This window comes from Salmo trutta, chromosome 7 (assembly GCF_901001165.1).
Source record: "Salmo trutta chromosome 7, fSalTru1.1, whole genome shotgun sequence".
NCBI classification, from domain to species: Eukaryota; Metazoa; Chordata; class Actinopteri; order Salmoniformes; family Salmonidae; genus Salmo; species Salmo trutta.
The window spans coordinates 8,418,416-8,437,314 of NC_042963.1; the positions used below are offsets into that span (position 1 = coordinate 8,418,416).

General features: G+C 41.7%; 1 protein-coding gene across 3 annotated transcripts in view; it reads left to right on the forward strand.

Moving 5' to 3' along the window:
• The window catches only part of cdh13 (cadherin 13, H-cadherin (heart)), a 493,352-nt gene that overhangs the window by 326,264 nt on the left and 148,189 nt on the right, over positions 1 to 18,899 (forward strand). For all 3 annotated transcript variants that reach the window (XM_029757800.1, XM_029757798.1, XM_029757799.1), the window contains one exon: positions 4,818 to 4,996. In XM_029757800.1, the coding sequence (XP_029613660.1) occupies positions 4,818 to 4,996 (179 nt within the window). The remainder of the gene's footprint in view (positions 1 to 4,817; positions 4,997 to 18,899) is intronic.

The following is an 18,899-nucleotide window of genomic DNA, read 5'->3' on the forward strand; positions in this document are numbered from 1 at the left end:
TGCATGTGCATATTGATAGTAGGTACCTCTGTCATTCATTTCAGTCTGTCTGAGCAGATAGGCCTAAGGTCAATGGGGGTCAGTATGGGTTAATCACATCAGGAGCCCAGTAATTTGACCTTTGGCATGCAACCAGGTCACGTACAGAAGGTTTGGAGACAACTCACAGGAGCTCTTCTACAGTTATATTGGTTTAGTTCATTAGGATCCCCATTAGCTGCTGCACATTCATTAGCTACTCTTCCTGGGGTCCACATAAAATGTACAAATACATGACAAAATACAGAACAGTAATAGACAAGAACAACATAAGATGTGACATTAAATTCAAAATAAATAAAACATGTTTTATCTAGGAAAGACAACAAGAGGCAACAAAAATACTATTTAAACACTATTCATATATGCATATTCATATTCATATTCGTATATACAGTACAGTTAAATTAGATCTTTAGAAAGAGGAGAGGCACTGTCTGTTTAAAGTGTATACAAATAAACTCAGCAAAAAAAGATACGTCCTCTCACTGTCAACTGCGTTTAGTTTCAGCAAACTTAACATGTGTAAATATTTGTGTGAGCGTAACAAGATTCAACAACTGAGACAAACTGAACAAGTTCCACAGACATGTGACTAACAGAAATTGAATAATGTGTCCCTGAACAAAGGGGGGGTCAAAATCAAAAGTAACAGTCAGTATCTGGTGTGGCCACCAGCTGCATTAAGTACTGCAGTGCATCTCTTCCTCATGAACTGCACCACATTTGCCATTTCTTGCTGTGAGATGTTACACCACTCTTCCACCAAGGCACCTGCAAGTTCCCGGACATTTCTTGGGTGAATGGCCCTAGCCCTCACCCTCTGATCCAACATGTCCCAGACGTGCTCAATGGGATTGAGCACGGCCATGGCAGAACACTGACATTCCTGTCTTGCAGGAAATCACGCACAGAACGAGCAGTACGGCTGGTGGCATTGTCATGCTGGAGGGTCATGTCAGGATGAGCCTGCAGGAAGGGTACCACATGAGGGAGGAGGAAAACCCTGTAATGCACAGTGTTGAGATTGCCTGCAATCACAACAAGCTCAGTCCGATGATGCTGTGACACATCGCCCCAGACCATGACGGACCCTCCACCTCCAAATCGAGAAATCCACCAAGGCACCTGCAAGTTCCCGGACATTTCTTGGGTGAATTGCCCTAGCCCTCACCCTCTGAACGAGCAGTAAGGCTGGTGGCATTGTCATGCTGGAGGGTCATGTCAGGATGAGCCTGCAGGAAGGGTACCACATGAGGAAGGAGGATGTCTTCCCTGTAACGCACAGCGTTGAGATTGCCTGCAATCACAACAAGCTCAGTCCGATGATGCTGTGACACATCGCCCCAGACCAAGACGGACCCTCCACCTCCAAATCGATCCCGCTCCAGAGTACAGGCCTCGGTCTGACGCTCATTCCTTCAACGATAAACGCAAATCAGACCATCACCCCTGGTGAGACAAAACCGAGACTCATCAGTGAAGAGCACTTTTTGCCAGTCCTGTCTGGTCCAGCGACGGTGGGTTTGTGCCCATAGGCAACGTTGTTGCCGGTGATGTCTGGTGAGGACCTGCCTTATAGCAGGCCTACAAGCCCTCTGTCCAGCCTCTCTCAGCCTGTTGCGGACAGTCTGAGCACTGATGGAGGGACTGTGCATTCCTGGTGTAACTCGGGCAGTTGTTGTTGCCATCCTGTACCTGTCCAGCAGGTGTGATGTTCGGATGTACCAATCCTGTGCAGGTGTTGTTACTTGTGGTCTGTCACTGCGAGGACGATTAGCTGTTCGTCCTGTCTCCTTGTAGCGCTGTCTTAGGTGTCTCAGTACAGACATTGCAATTTATTGCCCTGGCCACATCTGCAGTCCTCATGCCTTCTTGCAGCATGCCTAAGGCACGTTCACGCAGATGAGCAGTGACCCTGGGCATCTTTCTTTTGGTGTTTTTCAGAGTCAGTAGAAAGGCCTGTTTAGTGTCCTAAGTTTTCATAACTGTGATCTTAATTGCCTACCTAAGCTGTTAGTGTCTTAACGACCATTCCGCAGGTGCATGTTCATTAATTGTTTATGGTTCATTGAACAAGCATGGGAAACATTGTTTATACCCTTTACGATGATCTGTGAAGTTATTTGGATTTTTATGAATTATCTTTGAAAGAAAGGGTCCTGAAAAAGGGACGTTTCTTTTTTTGCAGAGTTTAGATTAAACAAGTGGTTAGGCATTTCCAACACAGAAATGTTTCTTAAAAATATTTTATACATATGACCAGTAACTTACAGACACATACAAACAATGACTACATCTCATCTGCCCAGACCCGCCTGCTCACACCCCCATCCCTAGTGCCTGCATTATTGTTTGCCATTTTTTGTACCAATTTGTTTTTCTCAGTCACCCATGCTATTTCAATATTCCAATAATATATCATTCGATTTTTCCATTGTGCCAATGATGGTGGATTAATTGACTTCCATGTTTTTAGTGTATGTTTTCTTCAAATGAGTGATGAGCCCATTGGTCATCTCACTACATATAATACATATACTCTCTGAGTTCTATTGGATAAGTAACTGTCCAACCATGTGATGGCAGGTGATGTAAAGCCATAACAAGTGAGTTTTTAACAATAGCAAATGATGATCATGCGGACGCCTTAACAGTTCTCACAGTTTCCTAACAGGCGCATGTGTTATCAGATTCACTTCCTGAGTTATCTCTATCTTTATCACTACACGCAGAAGGTGAAAGCACAGAAACAATGTTTCCAGCTTACATGTTCATCTTTGTTTAGAGACGATTAATGATTAGAAGTATGATGTATATGTGTCATTTGCATATTTATATTCACAAAACACTCAGTATCTTGATTAACTCCGCATTGTAGAAGTGATCTTTAACATTTAAACTCACTCTCTATCAGTATTGGCAATCAGGGCTTGGTCGGGTGCACAACTTTAGAGCTTCTAGCCAAGTAACATGTACAGTATAGGGACTGTGAATAATTCTGGTCCACTGGAAATAGCAGTGGATAGATAGAATAACCCATGCATGGGGAGCTGTGTAGCCCATGGACCTCTCTAGCCCAGTCAGTAGAGATGGCTGCATCAGCCAGGGACTGTGTAGTGTGATGGTCTGTGAAATGACTGTAGCGGAGCACCCCCCATCAGTACTCTACTCTCTCTGTCCCAACTGACAGATCCTATAATTAAAACCGAGACACTAATTATTCTGGAGGGATATGTCAGCCATGGTCACAAGTTCAGTGGATGACAGCTTGTGTATTTTGAATGTATGTTTGAGTGAGTTACTCACTGTTTTTAGCTCTGTGGCGTATGTGGATGTGGGGTGTCTGTTAGCCAGTTACTGAATGTGTGTGTGTGGAATGGTAAAGAGATTGTCTGTCTGTCTCTGTCTGTCTATCTGTCTGTCTGCTGAGAGCTCTGTGACACACAGGGCCTCTGTAATTAGCCTGTAGAAGGATTACTGCTTTATCCACTACAAATGGTTCACCTTACAGTTCAAACACCTGCCAGGGGATCAAACCCATACCTCTCTGCCTCTCTGCCCTCCATTACATACTACTGACCATATGTCTATTTACACTAAAGCAACTATTTAGCATACTTGATGCAGTCTGATGCAGTTTTTGCACTTTTGGCTAATTTGTTGCTAATTTGTTCCAGACTAATACTCCACAGCAAAGAATCATCAAACGTTAAGGTGAACAGTCAAATCAAATCAAATGTTATTTGTCACAAACACAGTTTAGAGCAGTTCAGACGTGTAGTGAAATTATTGTATGCTAGCTCTCTCAACATTGCAGTACAATAATCAGTAATAAAGAGTCAAATCTAAAATAACAAGTAATAGAAGAGGTAGTGTCATAGTAATAGGCTGATAAGAATGATGGCTAAACCTAAACAGCCATGCCGAAGAGACTGAAACCAGGCTTGGGTTTTTTTATTGGTACTATGACTCTACAGTGGTCCAAACTAAATTTCCAGGCTCCACAGAGATGTCTTGCGGTTCTCATATGAGATGTGTGTAGTGAGAGAATACAAGGTGGGAGAGAGATTGCCGTCCCAGCAGCTTACAAATTCTCTTGCCTTTAGAGTGGAAGTGTGAGGCTCATCACTGAGGCGAGACATGACGATGGAAAGTAGAAGAGATGTCAAGGATTGACTGGGATTTCAGCTTAGACTGCAGAGGTGGCTCTCCGTTCCTGTCCCGTTACTAAATAACATGTGGTGTGTCGTTCTGACCAGCATTAGGGAGAAAATGCATTAGTAAAGGATGTGAGTTGCTGAGTGAGATTCTGACTAATGCCTGTCATTATTCTTAGCCTTTGTCTCAGTCCTTGTTGTTAGATCAGCGTTGAACAGGCTCATATTTTCATCATACTTGTGATTTGGTAACTCAATGTACTTTCATGTGATTGACAAAGTGACTGACTTTATCGGTCTGGAATGCTTATCAAACAGATGTGGGATCTTAATTTGATCACCCTGTTGCAGGAGAACTTTCCTGCAACGCAGTAACGTTAAAGCATGTATTATATCTGAGGTTTAAAAAGGTTTCTGAAGTTTGTAATTTTCACTTTTAAATTTCAGACTTGATTTTCCCTGTCCATTTAATATAATCCACATAATAATTCACATTTCCTGTTGCTGCAAGATCATTTTCCTGCTGTAGAAAACTGGCTCAAATTAAGATCCTACATATGTAGGTAGTGCCCAAGATAGTTCTGCAAACTTCTAACGAACTTGTGTCTGTTTCCATAGGAACTGTGGTGATGACAATGACAGCAGAGGATGCTGATGACCCCAGGTTGCAGAACGCGGTGCTGCGTTACAACATTGTAAGGCAGTCGCCCGATAAACCCTCGCCCAACATGTTCTACATCAACCCAGAGAGTGGCAACATTGTCACTGTGATCTCCCCTACGCTGCTGGACAGAGAGGTGAGTGTGCTGGGCTGGGAGCCTCTCCAGACTGATCTAATGGGGCCTGAAAACACTGCTGCTGTCTCACTGCCTCACTACCATGATGTTTTAAATCACTGTTCTTATTGTCAGTAAAGAGACTGCAGATAGGCGAATGAAGGAGGCGGGAGAGGGGTCACTGTGCTGGGGAGATGAGGGGGGTGAGGGAAGGCGGGGGGGGTGGATTTCTGTGGTGCATTCTAATGAGCAAGCGGAGGCAGCATCGCCCCATTCCTTAACCGGAGCGAGACAACGGCATGATTGCTTTTTCAGCAGGGTGACGAATGCCAGAACATCGATTCACTGTGCTCGTGGAAGAGGAATATTAGCTGTTGTCAGACACTTAGAGCTTGGTTTAATTGAGGTGATACACACTTATCCACCAGCATTGGCTGTGTCCAACAAGTCCAACAGAAACCTCTCAGATGGAACAGGGAAATCACTATCAAATGGCAATGAGTGGATCTCTGAGCTATAACTCTCATAGATGATTAATTGATAAATGTGTTAGTACTGTGTGTAATTCAAACATTGAGCGCCTGGTCTGTGCTCATGAAGGATGCTATTGATTTCTTTTGAGTTCGAAATTGCATGATTAGTGGGTTGTATTGAACATGATCACCCCTTTATTGCATGTTTATAGTTCATACCTGTGTCTGTGTTACAGACAAAATAGACAAAATCCCATATACAGGTAACTGCCAAAATAATGGAAACACTTTAGTAAATGATGGAAACACTTTAGTAAATGATGGAAACACTTTAGTAAATGATGGAAACACTTTAGTAAATAATGGAAACACTTTAGTAAATTATGGAAACACTTTAGTAAATGATGGAAACACTTTAGTAAATGAGGGAAACACTTTAGTAAATGATGGAAACACTTTAGTAAATAATGGAAACACTTTAGTAAATGATGGAAACACTTTAGTAAATAATGGAAACACTAGTAAATGATGGAAACACTTTAGTAAATGATGGAAACACTTTAGTAAATAATGGAAACACTTTAGTAAATTATGGAAACACTTTAGTAAATGATGGAAACACTTTAGTAAATGAGGGAAACACTTTAGTAAATGATGGAAACACTTTAGTAAATAATGGAAACACTTTAGTAAATGATGGAAACACTTTAGTAAATGAGGGATACAAAGTATATTGAAAGCAGGTGCTTCCACACAGGTGTGGTTCCTGACTTACTTAAGTAATTAACATCCCATCATGCTTAGGGTCATGTAGAAAAAGCCATTATTTTGGCTACCATGACAATGCACCCATCCACAGGGCATGAGTGGTCACTGAATAGTTTAATGAGCATGAAAATGATGTAAACAAGGGGTGGGCAACTTCAGTGCTCGGTGGCCTGATTTGTGTCACACTTTTGCCCCAGCCCCAGCTAACACACCAAAAATCAACTAATCATTGTCTTTAGAAGCCTTTTTAATCATCGAATACACTTCAAGTTTGCATTTCCTGCTGAGCAGGAAAATTCTCAGCAACAAAAGAGATCCTACATCTGTATCTTCTAGGTGTCTGGAGAGCTTTAAACCTCGGCTACTTCAGCAGATACTCATAAGTATGTATCACACACCCTCCGTCTGGCACACCAAACTACTTTTTTTGCTGGATGAAAAACGTTGTTCCTCCACCCTGTAAATGCATTGGACATAATTCAGGTTGAGCTGTAAGTGTATTTAGATGGACATTCCATGGTGCCCCGGGAGGCAAAGCAGTCCATCGAAAATTGGAAAATCTATTTTGTCACATTGAAATCAAGTTGATTTTCCCTCCACCACTCTCACTCAGGCGTTAAATTCTGTCTTGATTTGCACATCTATGTCCTTCGTATCTATTTTTCCCTCCACTTTGTCTGCTCCTCTCTCCTTTCTTTCTACCTCTCACTTTTTGGATCAATGGCAGACTATATTTTTGACAGATAATATGGTACACAGAAGGGGCCATTTTCCTAGGGGCTGTGAAGTAGCGTATACTGTATGCAGACGATCAGACAGGAAAGACAGACTTTAGAGATCGGATCTCTCTGTCTCTGCAAGCCTAAGAGCAGTAGTCTATCTGATGGACACACAGTCTCACAGACGCTGGCCAGAACTACACAACACTCTCATGCTCAGACATTTCAATCATGGCAAAATCAATTGGTTAACATCAAATGCTTTCACTTGTTCTTTATAAAGGAATAAACTTTAAGCTGCAGTGGATGTAAAGGTATGTTTGCATTTTTAAAAAGCCTTTCCAGTGCCAGATGTGATGGGTTGATTTGACAGGCACAATGTGTGAGTTATACCAGCTGTCTGTCAGATTGATAGCCCTGAATAATGGGCTCTGTGTGTGTTTTTATGTGTGTGTGTGTGTGTGCCTACGTGTATATGTTTCATGTTAGTGTTTAGAGCTGTTGTCTCAGTCTCCTGGCTGTGGTGCGTTGTGATTAATGGACTTTCCAGTCCATTGTGCTGTCACGGCCTGCCTCCCCTCGTCAAACGACCAACCTCCCTTCCCCTCATCACAACTATCCTACATCCTGTCCACAGTCATCAGTACCTGGAGCACAGCGGAGTAGAGCTTCCTCTCTCCTCTCCTCCGACAGACAATTTCACCTTGGACCTGCCCAGGACCCGGAGGCCATCACTCTACAGCACACAGAGGCACTGTCAGCCCAAGCTTTATCTGGCCTACACCCCTCCTTCAGTACCAGTCAGCTTTTCAGATGAATCAGGTTCATGGCGTGTGGTTATCATGGCACTGTGAAGTTTACCAACTCTCTGTGTGGTGTCCCTGCAATTGCTGTTATGTAAAAAAAAGCTGAACAATTATGATCCCCTATTGATGTCACTTGTTAAATCCACTTCAATCAGTGTAGATGAAGGGTGGGGGGGGCAGGTTAAAGAAGGATTTTTAAGCCTTGAGACAATTGAGACATGGATTGTGTATGTGTGCCATTCAGAGGGTGAATGAGCAAGACAAAATATGTAAGTACCCTTGAACTGGGTATGGTTGTGGGTGCCAGGTGCACTGGTTTGTGTCAAGAACTGCAACGCTGCGCAACAGTTTCCTGTGTGTATCAAGAATGGTCCACCACCAAAGTACATCCAGCCAACTTGACACAACTATGGGAAGCACTGGAGTCAACATGGGCCAGCATCCCTGTTGAACAAGTCCATGCCCCAACTAATTTAGGCTTTTCTGTAGGAAAAAAGGGGTGCGACTCAATATTAGGAATGTGTTCCTAATGTTTGTACACTCAGTGTACATTCCCACATTCCTCTATCATTTGAAATGATTCAATTCAATTATATGGTACATGCTGTGTGCATGTACCATATTTAGCGAAGGCTTTTGGTCTATACTTGTCTCCACACCTCCACTTCTCCACTCACCAACCGTTAATTACAGCCTGTGATTCCTGCTGAAGCACAATGAAAGGTCAGTTGGAGGTCGTGTGTATAATGATTGTTGCTACTTATCTACTCTGGACCTCCTCTGACCCATGCTGCTGCTGCTCTGAGGATGTATAGCACTCTGAGTGACAGACAGGTGCCGTGTAGTGTGTTGCTATGCTCTTAAACCCATTGGGGAAGTCCACGTTGGTTTATAATGCCAGCACTTTCACAAGCGAGGCTTGTGTTCCGTTGCTTAAGCACAGAGCAGTGTAAAGCTCTTTAGGTTAGCACAAAGCAGTGAGTAGTAATGCACATATTATTAAATGTGAGTCAAAAAGAAAATAACATAATCGAAAGTCATATTTGCTTGTAGTATGTGCCAATAAAAAGTAATTGTTGTAGGTTTGAATCATCAACACCCTGCTATGAATTATTTGAGCAGCTCTGATATGTTTCAAGCTGTGTCTTTAATCTAGTTTACTTTGCGATGGCTTTGCCAGGTGTCACTGACACACACATGCACACTCGAACACACGTACACACACACACGTACACACACACACACACACACACACACACACACACACACACACACACACACACGCACACACATACAGAAAGGCAGACTAATGTGATTGAGGAAGTAGTGATGGTGCTGTAGATTACGGTGTACAGGCCCATGGTGCTGCTGGTCTGGCTGGGACCTAACTGGTGTGGGCAGACTGTTAATGATGGTGACTGTGGATTTCTAGTTCTCTCTGGGCAATCTGGGACCTGTCACTGGTAACGGCAGCCAATCGATATGCCTGGCAGACCCTCCTCCTCTTCCATACGGATGAATTACAAAGAGCCAAAATCAACGTTCAAATCAATGTCCTCCCTATGTGGGGTCTGGGGAGCAGAGGTCTGTCCACATTCACTGTTCCTGTTACCTCTGAGAGTAACCCAGACAGGAACATGACCTATCCTGAATGCTTCAATGGCTCTGTCTGTCCGTCCATCCGTTCATTCGTCTATACATCTGTCTGAGTTTAAACAGAGGGGTTATCAGAGCTACTTGTTAAATTCATATCTCTGTCAGACACAAAATAACACTTAACAAGAAAATGGTACAATAACAAGACATTTATTTAAGAGTGACAGGAGGACAGACAAACATTATTTTCTGAGTTTGTCGTACCTGTGTATCTATCTCGTTATAACCAATCATGTTGATACGATGGCCATGGTAGCTGGTATTCCCCTTCTCTGTTCTATGTTCTTGATGTGACAAATGGATGTTTACCTTCCATTTGTCACCGCAGTCCTCCTAGTTAGTACATGAAGGTACATGGTGTGAATGGAATCCATAGCGCTCAGCTTGATCAGCAGTACATAATGAGTAATGGAGGCGCGAGAGAATGACCCCGTTTATTAGTGGTGACCTTGCCAGTGTGAACTCATCATGGTGTTTGGGCTGATAAGAAAGCAGTGCTTGTGAAATGGTTTATTTGGCTTGGTGATGAGAGAGGCTGTGTGTGTGTGTGTGTGTGTGTGTGTGTGTGTGTGTGTGTGTGTGTGTGTGTGTGTGTGTGTGTGTGTGTGTGTGTGTGTGTGTGTGTGTGTGTGTGTTGTGTGTGTGTGTGTGTGTGTGTGTGTGTGTGTGTGTGTGTGTTGTGAACTCTGGCTTTGGCAAGTTGTCCTCATCACAAGTCTACCATTCATTCTGCCTGCCTGTCAGTTTTTCCCTCTCCCTCTACTACTTCCTCAATTCCTCACCTCTCTCGCTCTCTCTCTCTCCAACTTTAATATAATAATAATAATAATATACTGTATGTAATAATATATGCCATTTAGCAGACGCTTTTATCCAAAGCGACTTACGGTCATGCGTGCATTTTAAGTATGAGTGGTCCAGGGAATCGACCCCACTATCCTGGCATTGCAAGCACCATGCTCTACTAACTGAGCATCTCTCTCTCTCTCTCTCTCTCTCTCTCTCTCTCTGTCTCTCTCTCTACCTTCGTTTCTCAGCGCTTCACTTCGGACATCCAATTACTCCCGGGTCATAGCGTAGTGATTTCATTCAGAGCAGCGGCATTCACCCCCGCCCTCAAACAGCCATTCAAATTACCGCCCCGCCTGTCCGCCACCGCCCGCAAAATGTTGTTTTCAAACATTCCTCGTCCGCCACCTAATCTGATCCCTCAGACATAATTGAATGTCAGTCGCCACATAAAGATTCCTTCCTCTCCTCAATTAGCAGCTGCTTCCCTCTGTCACCACAATGAGACAAAGCAGACAGAAAAATATTTACTCTTCCTCCAGGTAGGGGAGAGAGTTATTATATTATGTCATCTATATGCAAATAATACAGCGGCGACTTCAATTGGTAAAATGTCATTACTGCAGATCTGATGTGTGCACTCCAGTTTATAAACTCCCTTTTATTTCCCTATTATGATCCAGAGATTGAGGCACCTGGCTTCAGAAATAGAGTTGTGATGCTCTAAAGGGAGCTGTGAAGAGAGGGAGGAAAGGAGCGGCATGGCGTTCTGAGATAGAACGGAGGGAGGGATTCTTCTCTGCTGCCTTACTCTTTCCTTTCTCCCTTTTCTCCTTCTCTTTCTCTCATCAGCCCTTTCATCTTCTGACATCGTAATGCACCTTTAGATTGCCTTCTTGGGACTCTCTATGCTTCCAGGCTGCCTATGATCAGAATGTAAGGTCAGAAAACTTTTACAGAGGTCTACTGTTTTACAGAACGGATTATCTTCAGCCAAATGCCCAAATAGTCTCCCAAAGTGTACACTCTTACAAAAAGCTGCTATCTAGAACCTAAAAGTCTTCTTCGTCTGTCCCCGTAGAAGAAGCCTTTAATGAACTGTTTTTGTGTCCAGGTAGAACCCTTTTGGGTTCCATGTAAAACCCTTTCCACAGAGGGATCTACATGGAACCCAAAATAGTTCTACCTGGAACCAAATATTGTTATCCTATTGGGATAGCCGGAGAACCCTTTAGGAACCCTTTTTTCCAAGAGTGTATAGGGAGGTTTATGGCCTTTCATTGTTATCCTCTTACATCTAGACGTTCCGCTAGCGGAACACCTGCTCCAATAGCCAATGATGGGCGTGGCGCGAATTACAAATTCCTCAAAAATACAAAAACTTCCATTTGTCAAACATATGACTATTTTACACCATTTTAAAGACAAGACTCTCCTTTATCTAACCACACTGTCCGATTTCAAAAAGGCTTTACAACGAAAGCAAAACATTAGATTATGTCAGCAGAGTACCCAGTCAGAAATAATCAGACACCCATTTTTCAAGCTAGCATATAATGTTGCATAAATCCAAACCACAGCTAAATGCAGCACTAACCTTTGATGATCTTCATCAGATGACACCCCTAGGACATTATGTTATACAATACATGCATGTTTTGTTCAATCAAGTTCATATTTATATCAAAAACCAGCTTTTTACATTAGCATGTGACGTTCAGAACTAGCATACCCCCCGCAAACTTCCGGTGAATTTACTAAATTACTCACGATAAATGTTCACAAAAAACATAACAATTATTTTAAGAATTATAGATACAGAACTCCTCTATGCACTCGCTATGTCCGATTTTAAAATAGCTTTTCGGTGAAAGCACATTTTGCAATATTCTAAGTAGATAGCCCGGCATCACAGGGCTAGCTATTTGGACACCCACCAAGTTTAGCACTCACCAAAGTCAGATTTACTATAAGAAAAATGTTATTACCTTTGCTGTTCTTCGTCAGAATGCACTCCCAGGACTTCTACTTCAATAACAAATGTTGGTTTGGTTCAAAATAATCCATAGTTATATCCAAATAGCGGCGTTTTGTTTGTGCGTTCAAGACACTATCCGAAAGGGTAAATAAGGGTTACGCGCCCGACGCGTTTTGTGACAAAAAAATTCTAAATATTCCATTACCGTACTTCGAAGCATGTCAACCGCTGTTTAAAATCAATTTTTATGCCATTTTTCTCGTAAAAAAGCGATAATATTCCGACCGGGAAACCGTGTTTACGTTCAAAGAGAGAGAAAGTAAAAACATGGGATCCCCTCGTGCACGAGCCTCAGTCTGATGGTCCCCTGATAGAGCACTTACCAAAGGTGCTAATGTTTTTCAGCCAGCGGCTGGAATTACATCATTCAGCTTTTTCCCGGGTTCTGAGAGCCTATGGGAGCCGTAGGAAGTGTCACGTTACAGCAAAGATCCTAGGTTTTCAATAAACAGAGCCAAGAAGCTCAAGGAATGGTCAGAGAGGGTACTTCCTGTTTGGAATCTTCTCAGATTTTGCCTGCCATATGAGTTCTGTTATACTCACAGACACCATTCAAACAGTTATAGAAACTTTAGGGTGTTTTCTATCCATTATATGCATATTCTGGTTTCTGGGCAGGAGTAATAATCAGATTAAATCGGGTACGTTTTTTATCCGGCCGTGAAAATACTGCCCCCTAGCCATAACAGGTTATAATACGTGACATTTGTGAGAAGGACACTAAAAACAGATTGTCTAGAAGACAAATGAACTGACCTGAGAGAAGAATCACCTACTTTACTACTTTACATCAATGTCAATTAGCATCTAAGAGAAATGGGTCAGTCCACATTCAACAAACACTCTCTTTGATTTATCCTTCCTCATTCTACCTTTTTCTCACACACCCACACTCCTTTTCTCTGACACACAAGAACACACATTGTTGGACACTACTTTGTCGCTCATACTATTTGCTCTGATACTGGTCCTCTAGAGTCTAGAAGAGTGAAGTACTATGCTGAATCTATTCCATGTATTCCATGTAAGCAGATGCTTCACTCACAAGGCCCTGATCATGCAAGCCTTTCCTGAACTGATCCCAGGGCTATGGTGTGATGTTTGTGTGAAAGTAAGATGTCACATAGCCAGTGTGCCAGCGGTTGTGTACAATGCCCCCTGTCTAGATCCCCCTCTCGCTCTGGTGGGATGAATACGGTGGACACAGTTCACAGACAGTGATGGAATATGGCACCCCCCCTCCTCTGGGCTCTCCTCTTCTCCTATCCTCCTCCCCTCTGCCGCCCTACTCCATCACGGCTCTGTCCAGTTGCATTAGGTCGGAAATGAGATTCCACTAATTAATTAGATCTCAGAGTGCTAAAGATGAAGATTACATCCCAATGAAGGTTACGAGTGTCAATCATTTTTTTTCAAGCTGTGAATTCCTGTAGATAAATTGAGCCCCCTGGGTATTGTGGGTTGTTCATCTTTTCTTGTTCTTTTTTAATTAATTGAGTCTCACAGACAGAGTGGCTCAGTCAATAGGGGTCTGGGACAACTTAGGGAACAGCCCACATCAGCATTGTCTTCTCCAGAGGAGAACAGAGAACATGGATGGAACAGAGAATAGGGAAATGAAGAGATGAGAAATATTGCCATTAAGAGGCAGATGGAAGAAACTGAGAGGAATAAGGAGAGAGAATCGTTGCGAGGGAGAGAAATACACTGAAAAGGAGAGAGAAGCAGAGAAATACTGAGTGATTTTTATTAACCCCACAGAAAACTGGAGAGCACAGTATAATTTACAATAGACTTACATGAATCATTTAAAGCAGACCTGCTCTTGATGTAGATGTGTTGCGCTTAGTTGAATGTCATTTTCCTGTAACAATATGTCTATAAAAATAACAAGGTACAGTTCAGACGTATTCCATTTGACTGAGCAGTACTGTACTTTGACAACTGTTGTGATGTGAAGTTAAAGCTCTCAGAAAATTGTTTTGCCAAAGAAAATAGTTATTTATGTACCATTTCAAAGTATGACATTTATTTTTCCTATTCAAATAAACAATTTGACATAATTCATTTGGGTCCCAAAGCCAATGGCTATTAACTAATATCTCCTTCCCTGGACAAGAGAACATACAGTATATACTATGGGCTGGTGGATTTCCAGGAAATCTGGCACCAGCTCTCAATACTTCAAGTACACATCTTTTATTTTTCAAATGGCAGAGGAGTAGAAGCAATTTAAGAGCAATCTGTCCAGAGAATGGTTTAATATAATGGGTAACTGTCATCATAAAAAGCAGACAGGTAAGTGGTAGTCTCGAACTCTCAAGTCAAGGTTGTTACTTGCTAATTCAGAATAAATGTCTCAAATTACCTTGCGCCCTTCTATTCTGAAAGGACATGGAAAGCTGGGCATTATAAATATCCCTACTCCCAATAATCAATGTGTATTAGTGCCGCGGTAAAGTGAGGCCATGGCTGAACGGCAAAGAATAAAATGCCACAAAGTGATGTGGGCCATATTCCATTGCAGTACCAGGCAAAAAAGGGTATGTTCTCTCCTCAGTGGTGAATTGGAAGTCTGAACCTACTGCAGATAGTGCTTATCTTGGTAGGGATTGTGGTTCAGTCTAGTGTTCCTGCATGGATGTATGGGTACATCTGAGGACTAAGCAGAGATAGGCTATCTGACAGGATTAGGACTACACTCCGATGACCAATGAACTGAGAGATGGTCCCCTGACTTGACCAGATGTGAAGAGAGAGAAGGAAAGTGTATTTATGTTCGCAGCATGGTGTATTTGTATTTCTCTCATCACCATGGTCCCTTACTCAGAGATGAAGACAGGATTCTTTCAAAGCGTGACAATTTGGGTCACTGATCACCGTTTTCTTCTAGTAATTGGTAATAGTGGGGCTTTACATTGCCTATTACTGTAACCCGGTCCGAAGATACAGGAGAATAAATTGTCTGCTAGCAGATATTGGACTGCTATTGGATATTCGACTTTTCTCCACACCAAATACCAACATACACATACAAACAGCAACCCACAAATGCACACAAACAACGACTACATCTCCTCTGCTCACACCCCCATCCCTAGTGCCTGCATTATTGTTTGCCACATGGCCTTAAACTGTACCAATTTGTTTTTCTCGGTTGCCCATGCTTTTTTAATATTTAAATACATGTGTTAATGATGACAGATTGATTGATTTCCAAGTTTTTAGTAAACAGTTTTTCATGACAAGATCATTTTCTAGCCCATTGTGTCTCACTACACCCCCATATGCCATGTCTTACAAATGCAAACAGATGGATTAAAAGTAAGTTTACATTGTAATACTTCTGACAGCCACCTTTCTAACTCATTATTAGTATTACACTTAAGACATGACTCTGCCATTGTGCTGTAGAATTTGTGAATTTTGTCTCCTGTATAATTAAGCGTAACTTTTCATTAACTGTCATTTCTGTTAGTTGCTCCAACATTCCCTCCATGTTGTGCCAACATCAGTTATTTAAGTCCTGGATCCAATAGTAAATAATGCTTTTAAGAGATATGCTCTCTGCAAGGTTTTGTATATCTTCGCTATCATATGAACATCATTTTCTCACACAAATACAATTCACCAAAGGTCTTAAAGATTTAAAATCTAAATGTTGTGATATGTAACTTTTAAGTTGCATGTATTTGAAAAAAATTACATAAAAAAAAATCTACATTGGTCAGTCAACAATTGCCTTTTAATTCTGTCATGGAAATAAATGTATTTCATATTACCAAGTCATTTACGCTTTTTATGCCTTTAGAATTCTGAAAACTATCCAAGTTCCATAGGGTTGTGTTTTTAGGGAGAGATATTGGTTCATGTAGAATACATTTCATTTTCTTCCATATTGTTCTAGTGTTCTTAACTATGAAGTTGTTCATGTTCTTAGCTTTATCCTTTCGAAAAAAATAAAAACAAAAATATTTTTGGGATGAGCATGTACATCTTCAATATGTACCCACTGTTCCTCTTTAGTGGACTTAACTATATGTCACAAGTAAAAGCCTTGGGTTGCAAGTTGAAACAATTCCAAGTCTGGGAGGTTAAAAACCCCCCTCAGACAGACGTAAAACTTTCCTTTTTATTCAATGACTTATATTTGCCATATGAAGTCTTATGAAGGAGTAAACTTTTTTTAAGAATGTCTTTGGTGGGGTAAATGGTATTACCGAAAATAAATACAAAAGCTTTGGGAGACATGCAAGGCTTATTCTACCTGTATGATTTAAGGGAAGATTGTTCCATTTTGTAATGAACACGGGGGGAGAGAGCTGGTTTCAAGCGCAGGGCGCAGCAGGTGTTTATTGTAAAGAACCACAGGAGGAGGCAGGTAGCTGGGTCCAGGGGCAGGCAGAAGGTCATACACAGGGGATCCAAAAGGGCAACAGTACAGGCAGGGAAAAGGCTAGTAACACAGTCCGGGAGATCAGTCAATAGGTAGAAAACAGGAATTCCGCTAGGCTAAAGTACAGGCAGGGAATAGGCAAAAGGCTTCGTTAGTGAGGCAGGAAAAAACTATCATACACGGAAGGAGTAAATCACAGGGAAAAACAGAGCTCCGAAAGACATGTGTCACAAAACAAACAATACCTCACAGTGATGGGGTGCAAAGAACTGAACTAAATAGTGTGTGATAATGACATACAGTTGTGTGAACAGGTGATTAGAATTCAGGTGATTGGGATCTGGAGAGTGAGCTGCGTTCAGGGGATCTACGTGTTTGAAGGTGTGAGTTGGAAGCAGACGTAACACATTTAATTACTACTGCTTTCTTATTGTTGAGTAATGGAATAAAGTTATATTTATATACAGTACCAGTCAAACATTTGGACACTCCTACTCATTTAAGGGTTTTTCTTTATTTTTACTATTTACACATTGTAGAATAATAGTGAAGAAATCAACACTATGAAATAACACTTATGGAATCATGTAGTAACCAAAAAAGTGTTAAACAAATCAAAATGATTCTTCAAAGTAGCCACCCTTTGTCTTGATGACAGCTTTGCACACTCTTTTGTATGTTGTCACTTATTAAGCATCCTAAGTGTTTAATAATTTTTTGGTCCACTTAAAGGATTGCAGTAGATTGTGAGTTATTCTTTTTATTTTTCCTGTTGCCATTATTTCATTTTTTTCCACGAGTATTCTGAAAATATTTTTAGCAAAGGGGCCATTGAGTTTTCAGTGTTGGTTAATTTACAGTGCCTTCCAAAAGTATTCAGAACCTTTGAATTTTTCCACATTTTTATTTACATTACAGCCTTACTCTAAACTGGATTAAATATAAAAAAATATTCTCAGCAATCTAGGCATATATAAAATTTTTAAAACAGAAATACCACATCCTGTTTCCATTGATCATCCTTGAGATGTTTCTACAACTTACCTGTGGTAAATTCAATTGATTGGACATGATTTGTAAAGGCACACACCTGTCTATATACAGTGCATGTCAGAGCAAAAACCAAGCCATGAGGTTGATGGAATTGTCCGTAGACCTCCAAGACAGGATTGTGTCGAGGCACAGATCTGGGGAAGGGTACCAAAAAATGTCTGCAGCATTGAAGGTCCCCAAGAACACAGTGGCCTCCATCATTCTTAAATGGAAGAAGTTTGAAACCACCAGGACTCTTCCTAAACTGAGCAATCGGGGGTGAAGGGCCTTGGTCAGGGAGGTGACCAAGAACCCGATGGTCACTCTGACAGATCTCTAGAGTTCCTCTGTGGAGATGGGTGAACCTATGTTAGAGTGGCCAGATGGAAGCCACTCCTCAGTAAAAGGCACATATGACAGCCTGCTTAGATTTTGTCAAAAGGCACTTAAATACTCTCAGACCATGAGAAACAGAGATTACCTGGTCTTATGTAACCAAGATTTAACTCTTTGGCCTGAATGACAAGTGTTACGTCTAGAGGAAACCTGGCACCATCCCTACGGTGTAGCATGGTGGTGGCAGCATCATGCTGTGCGGATGTTTTTCAGCGGCAGGGTCTGGGAGACTAATCAGGATCGAGGCAAAGATGAACAGAGTAAAGTACAGAGAGATCCTTGATGAAAACCTGCTCCAGACCGCTCAGGACCTCAGACTGGGGTAAAGGTTCACCTTCCAACAGGACAACGACCCTAAGCACACAGCCAGGACAAGACAACGCAGGAATGGTTTCGGAACAAGTCTCTGAATGTTCTTGAGTGGCCCAGCCAGATCCCGGACTTGAACATGATCAAACATCTCTGGAGAGACCTGAAAATAGCTGTGAAAATAGCTGTGCAGCAACGCTCCCCATCCAACCTGACAGAGCTTGAGAGGATCTGCAGAGAAGAAATGGAGAAACTCCCCAAATACAAGTGTGCCAAGCTGGTAGCGTCATACCCAATACTCAATGCTGTAATCGCTGCCAACAATGTAAATGTGATATTTCATTTTTTTAATACATTTGCAAATATTTTATAAATCTATTTTTGCTTTGTCATAATGGGGTAATGTGTGTAGATTGATGAGGAAAAAATACAATTTAATCAATTTTAGAATAAGGCTGTAATGTAACAAAATTTGGAAAAAGTCAAGGGGTCTGAATACTTTCCGAATGCGCTGTATATCAGGAGATTGTCTGCAAATAAGT